Below are 19,592 nucleotides of genomic sequence, written 5' to 3'. Positions count from 1 at the left end.
TGGTGCCCCTGTCAGACACCACCTCTAGAGGGAATCCCACTCTGGAGAAAATTCCCATCAGTGCCCGTCCCACCACGGGGGCCATCACTATCCTCAGAGGGATGGCTTCAGGGTACCGGGTGGCATGATCCACCAGGACCAGGATGAACCTGTTGCCCATGACTGTCCTGGGGTCCAGTGGCCCCACAATGCCAATTCCCACTCGCTGGAATGGGGTACTGATGACAGGGAAGGGCTGGAGAGGAGCCTTCTGCTTCCTCCCACTCTTCCCAATTGCCTGGCAAGTCTGGCAGGACCTACAATGAGCATCTGAGCTCCTACGCATTTGGGGCCAATAAAAGTGGGCGGCAAGCCTTTGAAAGGTCTTGTCCTGCCCCAAATGTCCTGCTAAGGGCACATCGTGAGCCAGCCCCAGTAGGAAGGCTCTGAACTTCCGGGGTACCACCAGCGCACGGGCTGACCCAGGTTCAGCAACCTTAGGCTCTGAATACAGGATGTCATTCTTCCAGTAAATGGAATGTGTACCGGACTGATCACTATTGGCCTGGTCTGCAGCCTGCTGCCGCATACCCACAAGAGAGGGGCATTCTCTCTGCTCCCTGGAGAATTCCTCCCTGGAGGGGCCTCCTTCCTGCTGCCAATGGGTCAGCTCAGGCAGGTCCCCCAGTTCGGCTATCTATTCCCCGGTAGGCTCCAGGGCATCCCCCTCAAGGTCTGCTTCCTCCTGGGCCGTGGGAACTTCAGGGGCCGGTTTCCCGTGCCCCCTGCGCCCTCCCTCTAAGGCCGGTTCCTGGGTCTCTCCCTCAGGCCCCAGGATCTCTTGAGCACGCCTACTGGCTGCCATCGACCGGGTGGTCACGCACGCCCAGTCAGGCAGACCCACCATCCGCAGGTGAGTTGCCTTCTCCACCTTTTCCCAAGGGGAGCTCTCCAAGTCATTCCCTAGCAAACAGTCTACAGGCATGGAAGTTCTCACAGCAACCTGCAGAGTACCAGAGACCCCCCACTCAAAGGGAACCTGAGCCATTGGACAACAACTCTCTGTGTTGTCAGCATTGACAACACAGCAATAGGCATGGGGTACAACCTGCTCTTAAGACACAAGGTGCTGCCGGACTGCAGTTATACTGGCGCCTGTGTCTCTAAGAGCCTTTACCTTCTTCCAATTGACGGTCAATACTTGCCCATATTTCTTAGTGTTGGAGGGCAAGTAGTTCTCAGGGACCATCTCACTGTCTCCTAGTGAGACTAGGGTCATCTGAACGGGGTCTCACCCACCTTGGACTTCTACCTCCTCCCCAAAGGCTAAACTAGCCATCTGCCGGGGCGGAGAATCAGTGGGTGCTGGTTTCACATTCTGGCGACACTTGGGATCACTGGCAAAATGACCCATTTCACCACACTTGTAACATTTTGGGGGCCCCTTTGGAACAGGGTTACCTGTCGGGGCCCCGGTCTGCTTTGGGGGTGGGGGAGGCTGAGAACCTTTCCCTTGGTTTCCTTGGGGATTACTTTGGTGCATTTTCTGGAACCCCTTCTGTTTACCCTTGTCCCCCCACTCTTCTGCTGGGGACCCTGGGCACCCTTAGCGGAGTCTCCCATTGGACCCTTGTGGACCCTGGTGCTGAGCCAGCGGTCCGCCTCCTCAGCAAGCTTCCTAGGGTTAGTCAGCTTGCTATCAATCAGGTGCTGGCGTAGCTCAGGAAATCAATTACTGGACAAGTCCTCCCATGCAATTAAATCAAAGAGACCTTGGAAATCATTCACTTTGCTACTCTTCACCCAACCATCCAGTGCTCTGCAGAAAAAGGTTACATACTCCACATAGGTACCCCCAGGAATCTTTGTACACCCCCTGAACCTCTGCCTATACAATTCAGGAGTTAACCCATACCTGGCCATCAAAGCTTCCTTCATGTGGGGATGAGTTATGGATTTCAGAGTGCAAATCTAAGAGTGTGTCCCGCCCCTCGCTAAGGAACCGCCCCCACAGCCCCGCTCCCCAATCTCTCTCAGGGACCCGGTGGGAGGACATGGCTACCTCATAGGCCTTAAACCCCTGCCCTATGTCATCATTCTTAAAATAATCTTTTACTACATTCTTTGGCATGCACACCCTTGACTCTACCTGCACCGGCGTTGTGCTGCCACCAGAGGGAGGGTTGTCCAATTTTTTGGCTTTCAGCTCCAGCTCCCTCATTTTCATCTCATGCTCCATTTGAATTTTTCTTTCTTCTAGAGCCATCTTCTTGCTCTCTAGCTCCAATTGGTCATTTAATTTCAGCTCTGCCAACTTCATTTCATGATCTCGGGTTGTCTGTCTATCTGCCAGCTCCTCTGGTGACAGGCCTCTGCCAAAGCTATGGACCCTCTCTGCTGGTTCAGCTATCACAAGATACTCAGGAGCATTCCTTGATTCAAGCCAGGCTTTCAGCGCCTTGTAGAGATCCGGCTTGGTTCTGCATCCCACATGTGGAACTTTGAACTTCCTGCAGAAGCCCTTCAATTCAGATTTCTTGTAACTGTCCAGTTTTGACTCATCCCATTCTACCTCTACCACTTCAGAGGTTTCAGATGCTGCTTTTTCTATGCTGTTTGAGCCAGGCATTACTTCAAACACAAGGGATCTCTTCCAGCACAGCAAAAATTAAAAACAGTTTGTGGCTAAGTTACTGGACTGTAATCACTGTGCAATGGTTAACAATCACTGTATATGTACTACAAATGCAAATTCGTGATCCTTTCGCTGCCACCAATGTTAGAATTGGGGGTCTCTGGTTATCACAGGTATACACTTGTGACAAGCAGGGACCCTCTCCTCTAGTCAGGACAAAGGACTACAAAGCAAACCCACCAGGCCGCCCAATAATATCGGGGTGTGCATCCCTGTTTGAGCCAGTCTCAAAATACATTGATTTCTTTCTGAAACCATTGGTGGCAAATGTCCCGGCACATCTTAGGGACACTACAGATTTTCTAAACCAGATAACATCAGTCCCATTTGAGGAATCAACACAGCTTTTGGTGACAATGGATGTAACTTCTGTATATATACTCAAATACCCCAAGACCAAGCTTTGGAGACCCTTACCTATTTCCTTGATTAAAGAGAGCAACCAACACAAGTTCCCACTTCCTTTACTATACAGCTTGCCAAATTTGCTTTACAGAGAAACTATTTTCTGTTTGACAAGGATTTTTATTTTCAGACCAATGGGGTGGCCATGGGCTGCCCTTTTGCGCCAGAATTAGCGATATTCTTCATGGGCCTGTACGAAAAGAAATTCATCTACAATGACAATCCATATTCTGAGCATATCACAAAATACCTTCGATTCATCGATGATGTTTTTATCATCTGGTCAGGTGCGCAAGATAAACTGGAGGAATTCATGATCTGGATCAATAACAGGACAGAGGATATAAAATTCAGTCACTGTTCATCTAATAAGACCATTACATTTCTGGACATAAAAGTATATGCATCTGAAGGCACATTGGGAACAACATTATTCAGGAAATCCACAGATCGGAATAAGGCTTTACACTATACTAGCCACCATCCCAGAAGCCTGAAAGATAACCTCCCGTTTGGGCAGTTTCTACGCATTAGGAGAAATTGTTCCAATAGGGAGGAATACTTCCATCATGCAACTGAACTTGTACAGAAATTATCAACCAGAGGTTACCCAAAAATACTGCTAAAGCGTACGTTAAAACGTGTGTGGTGGATCCCACGGAAGACCTTGCTCCAGAAGAGGATACATTCAGAACAGAAAAGAATTGTCTGTGTTACAACTTTCAGTCCCCATGCAAATCTATTGACCCAAAACTGGCATTTGGTGAAGGATCTAAATAGTGAGCTTAATGAAATCCCACTTTTCGCTTTTAAAAAAGAAAAAAGCATTGGACAACATATCGTCAGGGCATCTTTGCCCCAAGCAGAAAAAGCATCACTTAGAGGGATGTTGGGGCTTCCTCCAATTCAGGGGCATCATAAATGTGGGAACTGCTTATGTTGTTCACAAACCGAGGAAGGATCAGTGTTTACGTTCAATGGTATATACTGGAAGCACAATACATTCACCAATTGCCTCACCAAAAACGTGGTCTATGGGGTCATGTGTCCTTGCCCTAAATTGTATATAGGGAAAACGACCCAGGAGATCCGGCATCGGATCACGCAACACAAATCCAGACTCAGAAAGGAGACACCTAATGCACCTTTGGTGCATCACTGGATTACTCACCAACATAAGGAGGAAGACCTGAGGTGGACCATAATATCGAAAATTGAGAGTGACACTCGTGGAGGCAATACAGAAGAAAGATTGAACCAACATGAAGCAATGTTAATCATGAAATTTAACACTGCAACTACGGGACTCAACGAAATCTCGGAAATCATGAGGGTGGATATATAAAACCTTTGCACTTCTATAGATTTTGACGCCAGTAGTTAGGTGCCACTTTTTGAGTTGAAGCTGTAGCATGCAGGTTTCAGTACTGGTTAATATTGGACGCATACCAGACTTAATCATGTGGCAACAGGTTCACAATTTGAAGATGATAAAGTTAGCTGGCCTGTCCGTATATAGAATTGCGCAATGGTCAGGCAGTATTTCTGCTTTTGACTAATGTGTGATAATGGCAGATTACTATCAGAAACCCTTTGCTTCTAAGATCTTTGGGTCCCGTATTGGCATTTAGCCAGAAATCCTGTAAATATAAATAATTAAATGCCGCCCTTAGTCTCCTGGATCTTGCGATCACGTGAAGTTTCATTCACAAAAGATTACTGCGGACTGTTGGAGAGTGCCTGTGACTACTGGTACATGATCGATAAAGTTTTAGTTGACTCCTCCAATTTATTTACGGTATTGCTTTAAACCTCTTTTCAAACATCACGGAGCATGCGATCACGTGACCGCGAGCGGGTCCAATAACAGCATTGGTTGTTCAACCAGGCTTCCGCATAAAAAGCAAGCTCATTTCAGATGCGGGAACGGCCACTATCGGTAAGCGAACACGCTGTTGTTTATAAGTAAAAGCATTTTCAACCTGCCGGCAATACTAGTAATTCGCAATCCCCTATTCGTTTTTTTTAAGGCTCGGTGATTAATTCTGACGAACGTCGAAGAACGAGTGATATTGAACACTCTTAACAAACGGTGAGCGTCCTGGCGAGGTAAATACACTTTGTTTTTATGGAGGGAGTAAGGACAAAAGCTTCATATATATTTCTTCTCCCCACAGACAATGTTATAAGATTTCTTGACCAAGGTAAGCCCGTTTTGACTTCCCTGTAAAGACCCTAGTCTGAACATATGGAATGGCACCTTGAGGCAGTGTGGTACATAAATGTATGTTATGTCTTCCTACTTACAGCTGTCTATCGTCTGTATGCCATCTACAATTGGAGTGCTTTATTCACTGCATTAAGGTATGGTGAGAGGCAGTCATGGGAGCTGCAACTGTTTTACTGAGAATGGATTCTTGAGTGTAATAGTCCTAATAAATGTTTGTTTGTCATTGTAGATTGTTGGTTCTGAGGAGAACTCCGAATTGGAGAGTTCGAAACGCGTCGAACGGTTGTCTGGTTCTTTTTGTCAAAAAGTGAAATAATATCTTTAAATAGGTCCATTCAAAAAGGGTCCAAGTGTATATATTACATCTAGGTTAATATGTTGGAATGTGAAACTGTATATATGTACATATAAAGAAATCAATATACATATTTTCTTTTTGACATTAGACCTTTAGGATTTACACTGTTGTGTTGGATGAGTGTAGATGGATGAATGGTTTGGCCAGTGTGCAAGTTTGAATGTGTTGGAATCTTTGTAAATTGTATTGTATATCATGATTCATTTGTAAATATTCTAGTACATTTGTCTTTTGTATATACACTGTTTTTAGGTTGTTTATTCATGAAAACAAAAAAAGATTTTTTCCCACTAGTGTTCAAATAAAAAAATAAACTGGTGACGCAAATCAAAAAACGGACCTGTATGTTTTTTTCATATAGGTTATTTCTATAATAATCAAGTGGTTTCTGGTATTGGCAGTTGTTTTGTTGTTTAGTAATCTTGGGCTCAGCCTTACTGGTTAGGAGTCACGACCCTGTGTCGTTGTTTCTGGTGCGAGATGTACAGCGCTGCCGTTTCACACTGGGGTACGAGTCATTGTACTCCCGTGTGACGCGTACATCGCTTCGATGGAAAAGGGATTACTAACTTGTACGCGCCTCGCGGACACTGCAGTCCGGGGCGCGGCATACAGCACAAGGCGTCACAGTACCTTTGAGAGTTTCCGGGCGGACGATGTCGGGGCCAGGCGTCCTACGTCACGGTGCCTTCCTTGTTGTGGCGCTAGGGCTCGGCAGTAGCTCCGGTACGTTGGGCAGCGATGTGTTGTGGGGCTCAGGCTCGCTGATGCAGAGTCCGCTCCGGTTCTGAAGGGGGGAAGTGGTGGACGGTGAGGCAGGGTGCGGTGCGATCCCAAGTACGGGACGGTCACCAGCTGCACTACGCGCCGCAGCTGCTCAATCACAGCAGCGGGGCATGATCAGCAGGGCCACACGGGGAGAGCGAACCTTGGCAAGAAGTCAGTCTTTACGTTGCGAGCTACGGCTCGGGGGCCACAGGGTCGTGGTGCTTGGACCGGACGGGTCCTTGGCTTTGCGTTGCGAGCTACGGCTCGAAGGGCCACAGTTCACGTCGCTCGGGTCAGGCGGAGCTGACCTTTACTTTGCGAGCTGTGGTTCGGCGGGCAAAAGTCACAGTGCTTGGCCGGACAGGAGGTTGCACAGGCTCTTCAGAGAGCACGATGACGGGGCACAGCACACTCAGCTTTCCTCGGGCAGCAAAGCAGGGTCAGACAGCACAGTCCACAGCTTTTCCTTCAGGAGGGGGGCAGCGTCCAATGTTCCTGGGGCGCAGTTCAGCCGGCAGGCTCCCACGCAAGCCCTTGGAGCTCTGCTTCAGAGATTGCACAAGTTGAAATAAATAAAGTCTTTCTCAGTCTTTTCTCCTCTCCTTCTTGCAGCAAGGCACCCACCACAGGCCAGTCTCTCAGGCTAGAGACAGTAGTCCTCCAAGCAGCTTTCCAAGGTCCTTCTCTTCGGGCAGAGTTTCTTCTTGGCACAAACAGGATCTGATGTTTAGGAGCAGGGCTCCTACTTTTATGCACAGTTTCTTTTGTCTTTGCAGGCCAGGGGGCCTGAGCCTGGTTCAACCCAGTTTTGGAGCACTTTTTTGACAGGAAGCTGCCTTCTTCTTTCAGGGTGCAGGGAAGAGACATCAGACGCTCTGCAGGAAGTGGAGCCAGCATTGTGGTGGCAGAGCACAGCCCTATTCAGAGTCAAGGGGCAATCCTCCCACCTATCCTGGGGGCAATCCCTCTATTCACCACCTGGCAGCCCAGCCTGTCTCCTGGAATTCCCCAGCCCTGTCACTCACACAAACCAGAGAGCAGATACACATCCTAGCAGAGGCGGGCTGAAATGGTCAGGCAAGCAAATGCTAACATTCTAAATTTGCAAACACAGGATATTAAAATAAACTTTACTAAAAGAAGTATTTTATTATTCTGAGTTCAGGCATACTAAACTTGACCTTCTACCATGTTCCCTGAGCTTGCTGGGATTATAGAGTGTAATAATTCCATTAGCCCATTCTGGCCTATGAGAACAGGTAGCCTTACAATAGTGAAAAACGAAAATGGCTGTAATTCACCATTAGGACATGCCACACACATCAGGGCTTGTCCTACCTTATGCTTACAATGCACCCTGCCCTTGGGCCTAGCATAGGGGCGCCTAATATGAAGTTAAGGGAAGGTTTAGGGACTGGCAAGTGGGTGCACGTGCGCAGTCAGCATGACAGTACCAGACTGCACGCAGGTTTTGCAATGGCAGACCTAGACACATTTTACTAGGCCGCTTCTGTGGGTGGCGCAACCAGCGCTGCAGGCCCACTAGCAGCATTTGTATTTACAAGCCCTGGCACTCCTGGTGCACTTTAAGGGGGACTGACAGTAAACCAAATGAGCCATTCATGGAAATCAATTACATATACACTTTTCATAGGGAGCAATTGCACTGTGGCACTGATTGGCAGTGGCACAGTGCTCTGAGAAGCTAACACCAGCAAAACACATGAGGCACATCAGCAAAAGGTGGAAGGGAGACTCACGCCAAGGTGCCAGGTCTAACAAGACACTTGCATCAGCAGCCAGCGCAGCGAGTAGCAGGAATCTCCTTGACCATGCACTGCGGTTCACGTACACTTGCAGCTGCCAGCACACAGAGTAGTAGGAGGCGGTGAGATATGCACTGCTGTTCACAGACATTTGCGGTGCAGCAGCCAGCGCAGCGAGTTGCAGGAAGCTCCCTGACCATGCACTGCGGTACGCAGACACTTGCAGCAGCTGCAGCCAGCCCAGCGAGTAGCTGGAAGTGCTCTGACCATGCACTGCGGTTCACGGACAATTGCAGCTGCTGCAGCCAGCACAGTGAGTTGCAGGAAGCGCTCTGACCATGCACTGCGGTTCACAGACATTTGCGGCAGCAGCAGCCAGCACAGCGAGTAGCAGGAAGCGCTCTGACCATGCACTGCGGTACGCAGACACTTGCAGCTGCTGCAGCCAGCCCAGCGAGTAGCAGGAAGTGCTCTGACCATGCACTGCGGTACGCAGACATTTGCGGCAGCAGCAGCCAGCACAGTGAGTTGCAGGAAGCGCTCTGACCATGCACTGCGGTTCACAGACATTTGCGGCAGCAGCAGCCAGCGCAGCGAGTAGCAGGAAGCGCTCTGACCATGCACTGTGGTTCACAGACATTTGCGGCAGCAGCAGCCAGCGCAGCGAGTAGCAGGAAGCGCTCTGACCATGCACTGCGGTACTCAGACATTTGCGGCAGCAGCAGCCAGCGCAGCGAGTAGCAGGAAGTGCTCTGACCATGCACTGCGGTTCATGGACACTTGCAGCTGCTGCAGCCAGCACAGTGAGTTGCAGGAAGCGCACTGACCATGCACTGCGGTTCACAGACATTTGCGGCAGCAGCAGCCAGCGCAGCGAGTAGCAGGAAGCGCTCTGACCATGCACTGCGGTTCACAGACATTTGCGGCAGCAGCAGCCAGCGCAGCGAGTAGCAGGAAGCGCTCTGACCATGCACTGCGGTACGCAGACATTTGCGGCAGCAGCAGCCAGCGCAGCGAGTAGCAGGAAGTGCTCTGACCATGCACTGCGGTTCATGGACACTTGCAGCTGCTGCAGCCAGCACAGTGAGTTGCAGGAAGCGCTCTGACCATGCACTGCGGTTCACAGACATTTGCGGCAGCAGCAGCCAGCGCAGCGAGTAGCAGGAAGCGCTCTGACCATGCACTGCGGTTCACAGACATTTGCGGCAGCAGCAGCCAGCGCAGCGAGTAGCAGGAAGCGCTCTGACCATGCACTGCGGTACGCAGACATTTGCGGCAGCAGCAGCCAGCGCAGCGAGTAGCAGGAAGTGCTCTGACCATGCACTGCTGTTCATGGACACTTGCAGCTGCTGCAGCCAGCACAGTGAGTTGCAGGAAGCGCTCTGACCATGCACTGCGGTTCACAGACATTTGCGGCAGCAGCAGCCAGCCCAGCGAGTAGCAGGAAGTGCTCTGACCATGCACTGCGGTTCACGTACGCTTGCAGCAGCTGCAACTATCACAGACCTCTACACCTGGACCTCCAGCAGAATTTGAAGCAAACTGAATATGAGAGAAATTGGGTGGTTTGGATTGGGACCGAATCAGTCTTCCGCGGTGTCCTATTGGCCGCACTGAAGATGAAATCTGTGTATTTTAAGTGTAAGGTTATAACAATGAAACATGAGTAACCAATGGCTGAGGCTCTAACAGTGCCATTTGTAACAAATGTGTGGGTTCCTGTCATGGATCATAAGGTTCCTCTGGAGCGAAGATGAATAATCCACACCCTTCTAGAAAATAGCACTTGGAGAACCAACACTAAGAAGTGCTCACAAGTAATTATTCCCCAAACGTGTGGGGAAAATCAAAGAAAAGTTCAAGTTCAAGTTCAGGGATTTATATAGCGCACTACTCACCCAGAGGGTCTCAAGGCGCTTGGGGAAGGGGGGTTAAATTTTTGTCGAATAGCCAGGTTTTAAGTTCTTTAAGGCGGAGGTGAGTGGGGAGTGAGTTCCAGGTCTTGGCCGCCAGGAAGGAGAAGGATCTGCCACCCATGGTGGATTTTCGGATGCGCGGGACTGCGGCGAGGGCTTGATTGGACGATCTAAGTTGGCGGGTGGGTGTGTAGAAGGACAGTCGAGTGTTGAGGCATTCGGGTCCTAGTTTGTAGAGTGCCTTGTGTGCGTGGGTGAGAAGACGGAATGTAATTCTCTTGTTGACGGGAAGCCAGTGAAGGTCTTTTAGGTGTCCGGTGATGTGATCTTGGCGAGGGATGTCCAATATGAGTCTTGCTGATGCGTTTTGGATGCGTTGGAGTTTTTTCTGTAATTTTGCTGTGATTCCGGTGTATAGTGTGTTGCCATAATCCAGTCGACTCGTGACCAGTGCGTGGTTGACAGTCTTTCTTGTTTAGAGGGGGATCCAGCGGAAGATCTTTTTGAGAATACGAAGTACGTTGAAGCAGGAGGATGAGACTGCGTTGACTTGTCTGGACATCGAGAGAGAGGAGTCTAGGATGAAGCCCAGGTTGCGTGCGTGGTTTGTGGGTGTGGGTGCTGTGCCCAGAGTGGAAGGCCACCAAGAGTCGTCCCAGGCAGAGGGGGAGGATCCTAGGATGAGCACCTCCATTTTGTCTGAGTTGAGTGTTAGGCGGCTATGTTTCATCCATTCGGCTACTTCTTTCATGCCTTCGTGAAGATTGGTTTTGGCGGTGTTAGGGTCTTTGGTGAGGGAAAGGATTAACTGGGTGTCGTCGGCGTAAGAGATGATGTTAAGGTTGTGTTGACGTGCGATGGAGGCGAGTGGACTCATGTAAACGTTGAACAGGGTGGGACTGAGTGATGATCCTTGTGGTACACCACAGATGACTTCAGTGGCCTCTGAGTTGAATGGGGGAAGTCGGACTCTTTGAGTTCTCCCACCGAGGAATGAGATGATCCAGTCCAAGGCTTTTCCTTGTATGCCGATGTTGCTGAGGGGTTGTATAAGGGTGCTGTGGCAGACTGTGTCGAAGGCGGCGGAGAGGTCGAGAAGGATGAGGGCCACTGTTTCTCCGTTGTCCAGTAGCGTTCGGATGTCGTCTGTAGCTGCGATGAGGGCGGTTTCGGTGCTGTGTTTGGCTCAGAAGCCGGACTGTGTGGGGTCGAGGGAGTTTTTGGATTCAAGGAAGGCGGCGAGCTGGCTGTTGACGGCTTTCTCAATGACTTTGGCGGGGAAGGGGAGGAGGGATATGGATCGGTAGTTTTTAAGTTCAGAGGGGTCTGCTGTGGGTTTCTTCAAGAGGGCGCTGAGTTCGGCGTGTTTCCAGCTTTCTGGGAAGATGGCAGAGTTGAATGAGCAGTTGATGATATCACGGAGATGGGGTGCGATGATGGAGTCAGCTTTGTTGAAGATGTGGTGGGGGCAGGGGTCGGTTGGCGAGCCAGAGTGGATTGAGTTCATTAGGCGAATGGTGTCTTCGGTGGTGATTGGGTTCCAGGCGCTGAGGTTGTTAGTTGGCGGTGTAGGATCTGAGGGGGGTGGGGAGGGTTGTTCACAGGGAGTGTTCTCGAAGCTGTTGTGAATGTCGGCAATTTTGTTGTAGAAGAAGGAGGATAACGCATCGCAGAGGTCTTGGGAGGGAGTGATGTCGTTAGATGCTGCAGCGGGGTTGGTGAATTCTTTGACGATGTTGAAAAGTTCCTTGCTGTTGTGGGCGTTGTTGTCGAGACGATCCTTGAAAGCTGATTTCTTGGTGGATCGAATCAGTTGGTGGTGTTTGCGGGTGGCCTCCTTGAGGGTGGCCATGTTGTCGGTGGTTGGGTTTTTTCTCCATGTTTTCTCTAGGGTGCGGCATAGCTTCTTGGATTTTTTAAGGTCATCATTGAACCAGGGGGCCTTTTTGCTGCCTGAATTGATCTGGTGCTTTTTCAGGGGTGCTAATTCATCAGCACTGTGGGTGATCCATTGCTTGAGGTTGGTGGCCGCTTGGTTTGGGTCCAATGAGAGGGTGGGAGGGTTTTGGTTGAGTGATGTGAGGAGTTGGTCGGAGGTGATTTTGTTCCAGTTTCTTCGAGGAATAGGTTGTGGGCGGTTGTGGGTCAAGGTGGTTTTGTAGCTGAAGTGAACACAGCTGTGGTCCGTCCAATGGAGAGCTGTGGTGCAGTCAAAGGAAATGTGCTTGCTGGTGGTGAAGGTAGGGTCAAGCGTGTGCCCGGCTACATGGGTGGGGGTGTCCACAAGTTGTTTGAGTCCGAGATTGGCCAGGTTGTCCAGAAGGGAGTTGGTGTTGCTGTTGTGTTTGTTTTCAAGGTGGAAGTTGTGGTCTCCTAATAGAATGTAGTTCTCGGAGGGGAGGGCATGTGGGCTGACGGAGTCAGTGATGTCATCGCTGAATTGAGTGCGGGTTCCTGGAGGCCTGTAGATGAGGGTGCCTCTAAGTGTGGTCCTAGGGTCGGTGTGGATCTGGAAGTGGAGATGTTCGGCGGTTGCAAGATTGTCGTCGGAGCTGGTCGTGATTTTGATGGTGTTCCTATGGATGATGGCTATGCCTCCTCCTGTTTGGACGGTGCGGTCTTTTCGGATGATCTTGTAAGCGTCCGGTATGGCTATGGCGATGTCGGGTGCTGATGATGTGTTCATCCATGTTTCTGTAAGGAAGGCGATGTCCGGTGACGCAGTGTCGAGTAGGTCCCAGAGTTCAATGATGTAGCAAAGATGTTTTCTGGAATGAACAGGTCAGGAGGGTCTTGTAATGTAGGGAAAAATGTACCATACATGTAATACTTTCACTATAGAGACTTAGCACACTGATAGTCAAAATAGAGTCTCACTCACCTCAGCAATCCTCATGCAGGCCTCCAATATTGAACTTCCTCCTGCAGCACCCCCAACGCTTAGGGGTTAACATTCATAAGTGAAGGCCAGGGATGATAACAGCAAGAACGAGTTCACTCCAAAGGAGAAGGGTGGAAAATGAATCGTGGGCATGAAGACAAAGGGAAACAATTAAAAAATAACAAAGAGCCTTATAGAATGGCAGGCTACAGGGAAGGATCTAGTGACCCCAAAAGTAATCAAAGCACAGAGGACTGTCTGGCTGAGAGACCAAGAGAACGAAATGGAGAAGACGTGTTGTCCGGCCTAGGGGGTTCAAGCGGAACAGACACGCACTCCTCAGGGCATAAAGGGGCAAGGAGAGTTCAGTCCGGCTAAGGGGGAAATAGCGGAACCGCGGAGATGTGTTGTCCGGCTTCATGGTTCAAGCAGAACAAACACGCACTCCTCAGGGCAAAAAAAGGCAACAACCAATGGCTCTCAACATACAGCGAAAAAGAAAAAGGATGAGACCGCCCAGCGGTAATGTCAAGCAAAAAAGCCGAAAAGGCTGCGCGTTGCTCCAAAGTAAGCAAGAATGAGACTTTCTGAGAGCACGTACCAAATTGAGAACGCGGTACGAATAAGGGATAAGTCCGTAGTAAAGGTTTCGGACTCGGCAGCGCTTCAAACACACGCCAAAACACAGGAACAGGAAACGTATCAGGACAGTGGGCGAGGAAATCAGGAATAGAGGCGTGGACTTTTCCACGGGATCAGTAAACCAAGCAAAGACGCAGTGGTGGAGGCGGGTATTAAAGCGTCCCAGGGGCGTCGCACAATGACTACTTGGAAAAGATAACCAAAGGACACAAGGGAGTATCTCCAAATTACAGATACCAATGAAAGAGAGGAGAAGCTATTTTAGCATATCAGGGCTAGTCTCTATGACACTAAATCCGTGTCCTAACAGTTCCTAAGAATGAAACTCGAGTAACCAATGGCTGAGGCTCTAACAGTGCCATTTGTAACCAATGTATGGGTTCCTAAGAATGAAACATGAGTAACCAATGGCTTAGGCTCTAACAGTGCCATTTGTAACCAATGTGTGGGTTCCTAAGAATGAAACATGAGTAACCAATGGCTGAGGCTCTAAGAGTGCCATTTGTAACCAATATGTGGGTTCCTAAGAATGAAACATGAGTAACCAATGGCTGAGGCTCTAACAATGCCATTTGTAACCAATGTGTGGGTGCCTATGAATTAAACATGTGTAGCCAACGGCAGAGTGTCGACAGTCGAGCCAATAGAAATGCAGACTGACATCCTGACAGTGAAATGATTAGCCAATGGCGGGGGTCACTAGAGGCCCTGATGATAAAACATTTTAACCAATAGCTGACGTCCTAATATTGAAATGCAGAAGCAATGACTGAGGTCTTGATGATGAAATATATAACTAGCAACTGAAGCCTGATGATTACTTTATGGAACCAGCTACAGAGGTTCTGAAAGTGAAGCAGTGGTGACCAGTTACAGGTGTCCTCCTTGTAAAGCATATATGACTGACCAATGGCAGAGCCCCTAACAAGGTAAATGTAGTCCAACTTTCCTACCATACTGGGGAGAATAATGGATACTCTTTTGCTTTCACACCAGTGATAAATCAGTGTGGCCGGCATCGCTCACATGGCTTTGCAAAAATGCTTTAAAACCCTTGGGTCATCCCTTGCATCAACCCCTAGATATGTTCCCTCAGTCTGTCCCAGCTCTACACGTCAGCCCACTGCTGTCCAAACTGTCAAACCTCTTGTTGACACTCAGTGGATTTCTGCCTCTAGGGTCTCCACCCCCCAACCTATAGTGCTGATCACCTATCCGTAGAGCATTCCAGGAGTCTCTGGTTGGTGAAGCGCTTCCACGTGCTGAAGCACAGTTGTGTAACTTGCTTGGTTTGGGCCACATGACTGGGGTCCAAGGCCTGCAGGAACTTCATGTAGAGCCTCACTCCTAGACGGTGGCGACATCAGAGCCGTCCGTGAGCAGGGGCTTTGCATGGGTGAGCCTTTTCCTGTGACTTTACCTCAGTCCCAGAATTGATGACCGAGGAGATGATGTGTTGCATTGGGTACAATGCTCAGAAATACTGACACCTGGTTCTCTCTCCCCACAGAGGATAACATTTGTTCCACCAGTTGTAGATGGCTACTTCCTTAAAGGGAGCCCTGAGGAGCTCCTGAAAGCGAAGAAAATCAATCCGCTCCCACATCTGCTTGGATGCAACAACAATGAGTTTGGGTGGATTCTACCGAGAGTAAGACCTTCTCGTGCCTTGTCTGCAATAAGCAATAGAATCTATTACTATACCCCCCATCCTTGCGAAGGCTTCCAGGGTCCGGCTCATGAGTTTCCTTCCTTCTTCACACGGTTTGCATTGCATGTTTCATCTCCTGAGATCCAATCCTCCACATGGTAGGCATTGCATGTTTCATCTCATGAGGTCCAAATCCCGACACGGTATGCATTGCATGTTTCAGCTCATGAAATCCATCCCTCCACACGGTATGCATTGCATGTTTCAGCTCATGAGATCCATCCCTCCACACGGTATGCATTGCATGTTTCAGCTCATGAGATCCAACCCTCCACATGGTATGCATTGCATGTTTCAGCTCATAAGTTTCAAATCTGTACACGGTGTGCATTGCATGTTTTATCTCATGAGGTCCAAGTCCCCACACAGTATGCATTGCATGTTTCATCTCGTAAGTTCTAAATCTCTACATGGTATGCATTGCATGTTTCATTTCATGAGATCAAACCCCCACACGGTATGCATTGCATGTTTCATATTCAGAGATTCAACCCCCCACAAAGTATGCATTGCATGTTTCATCTCATGAGATCCATCCCTCCACACGGTATGCATTGTATGTTTCAGCTCATGAGATCAAAGCCTCCATTATGTATGCATTGCATGTTTCATCTCATAAAAAGATTCATCCCTCTACATGGTATGCATTGCATGTTCATATCCGGAGATTCAAGGCCCCACAAAGTATGCATTGCATGTTTCATCTCATGAGATCCATCCCTCCACACGGTATGCATTGTATGTTTCAGCTCGTAAGTTCTAAATCCCTACACGGTATGCATTGCATGTTTCATCTCCTGAGATCCAATCCTCCACATGGTAGGCATTGCATGTTTCATCTCATGAGGTCAAAATCCCGACACGGTATGCATTGCATGTTTCAGCTCATGAGATCCATCCCTCCACACGGTATGCATTGCATGTTTCAGCTCATGAGATCCAAGTCCCCACACAGTATGCATTGCATGTTTCATCTTGTAAGTTCTAAATCCCTACAAGGTATGCATTGCATGTTTCAGCTCATGAGATCCAACCCTCTACATGGTATGCATTGCATGTTTCATATCCGGAGATTTAACCCCCCACAAAGTATGCATTGCATGTTTCATCTCATGAGAACCATCCCTCCACACGGTATGCATTGTATGTTTCAGCTCATGAGATCAAAGCCTCCATAATGTATGCATTGCATGTTTCATCTCATAAAAAGATTCATCCCTCTACATGGTATGCATTGCATGTTCATATCCGGAGATTCAAGGCCCCACAAAGTATGCATTGCATGTTTCATCTCATGAGATCCATCCCTCCACACGGTATGCATTGTATGTTTCAGCTCTTAAGTTCTAAATCCATACACGGTATGCATTGCATGTTTCAGCTCATGAGATCCAACCCTCTACATGGTATGCATTGCATGTTTCATTTCATGAGATCAAACCCCCACACGGTATGCATTGCATGTTTCATCTCATGAGATCCATCCCTCCACACGGTATGCATTGCATGTTTCATCTCATGAGATCCAACTCCCACAATGTATGATTTGCATGTTTCATTTCCTGAGATCCAAAAGTTTAATTGCAAGGAAAGCTGAGATTGCTTCCTTCTGAACCAATACTAGATTTGACTGTGTGCATCTTTTTATCCTGCAGTCAATGAATCTGACAGATTTACAGAATGGGTTGGATAAGGAAAACGTGGACGTGGTAATGGAGGCATTCGGTGGATTGCTGGTAAGCGCTTCCATCCTTTGGAGATCAATATCCCTGCAATGGTCTACGAATTCTATGTTCTCAAAGTTTGTGTCCCTTTCATAGTAGTTTTTATAGACCACGTACACCATTAAGCCATCAAGCATTCATTTCACCGTGAGTTGCTTTGCTGTTTTTATAAACAATAGTGGCATGCCGAGAAACATCAGCGTCTCTTGGTATAAGCATTGAAAAACGCCAAACCTGCCAACTGAGTCCCACCCATCAGGGAAACAACGAGATGCATTTTAATGAGGGATAAGGAAATTACATCATGAACATCCAGGTCGTAGTTTGGGGTCCAGCAATTCTTTAAGCCGAGTCCAGGATAGCCAATGCTCCCACTAATAGACAAATGCAAAAACAACAGTTGATGGACCGAATGCAGAACAATGTCAAACATTCACCCCAGTACAGAGATCTGGGCCTAAATCCATTGTTTTTTTGCACGGCACACCACCCCAGTTCAGACATGGCCATATGCAAATCAGCCTTGACCCTGTGCCTCATGGGAACAGTCCAGCCCGAACTGCCAAGCCATGTCTTTCCTGGACTGGAATCAAGCATCCTAGGCCCGGTTTCTGGCTATCAGCCATCTTCAGCCAGGATAGCTTGACTCCAGTGGTGTGGAGAGCAGCCGTCTTCACTATTTGGTAAAGGTCTATAGTCAAGTGACAACATAAATATAGTGAGCTACAAATAATATAATAACCAACATATAGTAATAGATGAACTCACCACTCACAAGATGATAGATGTTCTATTTGTATAAGTTTATTTTATCCTAAGAATTAATGTTTTCATTTTTCTGATTTTTTTGATTTTTTTGGAATATATTCATTTTAAACAGATATATATTTTACATCAAATTCTTAATAATGTATAAATATTAAAATCCATTGAAAGACAAACATAACAAAACACGTGATAATGCAATATGGCGAGATAGGTCACAACGCGCGTTTCGGCTGGCTAGCCTTCTTCAGGTGGCCATATATTGCACTAATTACAGTTGCAGGAAAAACTAAACGTCCTTTATGGGCTTGATTGTAAGATGGATATCTTAGGGGATATGATTCCGTCCACACGATAATAAATGACTGATTAACGTTATATAATCCTTTGATCCTTCTTCATGTATAGAATTGATACTGAATAACAGACTTTATATAGGTTCTGTTTTATAGCTTATTCGCTTGGTTGGCTTTTCAAAAAAAGGGTCATAGAGAGCAGGGCCAGCTATGCAGCAAAGGTATCCAGAGCGTTTGGATCCTTCTGTGGATAAATGCCTGATAGGCTCATAAGGCTTGCTTCCGAGGGTCAGAAGTCTCATGCAGTAATTTGATTCTTGTAGTCGTCGTTTCAAGCGAAAAACGCATCAGTATCAATTCTATACATGAAGAAGAAATACCTTCAAAGGATTATATAACGTTAATCAGTCATTTCTTATCGTGTGGACGGAATCATATCCCCTAAGATATCTATCTTACAATCAAGCCCATAAAGGACGTTTAGTTTTTCCTGCAACTGTAATTAGTGCAATATATGGCCACCTGAAGAAGGCTAGCCAGCCGAAACGCGCGTTGTGACCTATCTCGCCATATTGCATTATCACGTGTTTTGTTATGTTTGTCTTTCAATGGATTTTAATATTTATACATTATTAAGAATTTGATGTAAAATATATATCTGTTTAAAATGAATATATTCCAAAAAAATCAAAAAAATGAAAACATTAATTCTTAGGATAAAATAAACTTATACAAATAGAACATCTATCATCTTGTGAGTGGTGAGTTCATCTATTACTATATGTTGGTTATTATATTATTTGTAGCTCATTATATTTATGTTGTCACTTGACTATAGACCTTTACCAAATAGTTTAGTTTCCCTATGTATAGCAAGTGTATCCTTCTTTTATAGATAGGGGTCCCCTTCTTTTCAAAGAGCAGCCGTCTTCAGCCAGGATAGCTTGACTCCAGTGGTGTGGAGAGCCTGGGACTCACGTCTGAGCATACCCAGCCCACTCGGGGTGACAAATGCAAAAACAACAATTGATGGACAGAATGCAGAACAATGTCATACATTTACCGAGATCTGCGCCTAAATCCATAGTTTTTTTACACTCCACACCACCCCAGTTCAGACATGGCCATATGCAAATCAGCCTTGACGCTGTGCCTCATGGGAACAGTCCAGCCCGAATAGACATGCAGCCTCTCTTTCTCAGCACCAACAGTGACATGGGACTTCTAGTTCGCAGCAGCTGCAGGGCCTCAGTCGTGGCAGGTAGGCTTTAGGGAGTCCCCTTCTAAGGGAGGGTCCATCGGGGGTTCCCAGAGGGCTGTGAAGTCTCTGGCCATTTCTAGTTTAGTGTCACTATTTCCATCACCGGATCTGCTGCCGGCAGGAGTGCTATTGAATGGTATCTGGGGCATCGTTTTTCTCCCAGGGGCCACAATAGCCCTTTCTGTGGTTTCCAAG

At 47.7% G+C, this 19,592-nt stretch overlaps 1 protein-coding gene across 1 annotated transcript in view; it reads left to right on the top strand.

Moving 5' to 3' along the window:
- LOC147689506 (fatty acyl-CoA hydrolase precursor, medium chain-like) overlaps nucleotides 1-19,592 on the top strand; it is a 332,562-nt gene that overhangs the window by 244,555 nt on the left and 68,415 nt on the right. The window contains exons 8-9 of the mRNA XM_086942263.1: nucleotides 15,151-15,291; nucleotides 17,007-17,087. Coding sequence (XP_086798389.1) covers nucleotides 15,151-15,291; nucleotides 17,007-17,087 — 222 coding nt within the window. The remainder of the gene's footprint in view (nucleotides 1-15,150; nucleotides 15,292-17,006; nucleotides 17,088-19,592) is intronic.

This window comes from Lissotriton vulgaris, chromosome 10, assembly GCF_964263255.1.
Source record: "Lissotriton vulgaris chromosome 10, aLisVul1.2, whole genome shotgun sequence".
In the NCBI taxonomy this organism is placed as follows: domain Eukaryota; kingdom Metazoa; phylum Chordata; class Amphibia; order Caudata; family Salamandridae; genus Lissotriton; species Lissotriton vulgaris.
This window is presented reverse-complemented; position numbering and strand designations above follow the sequence as displayed.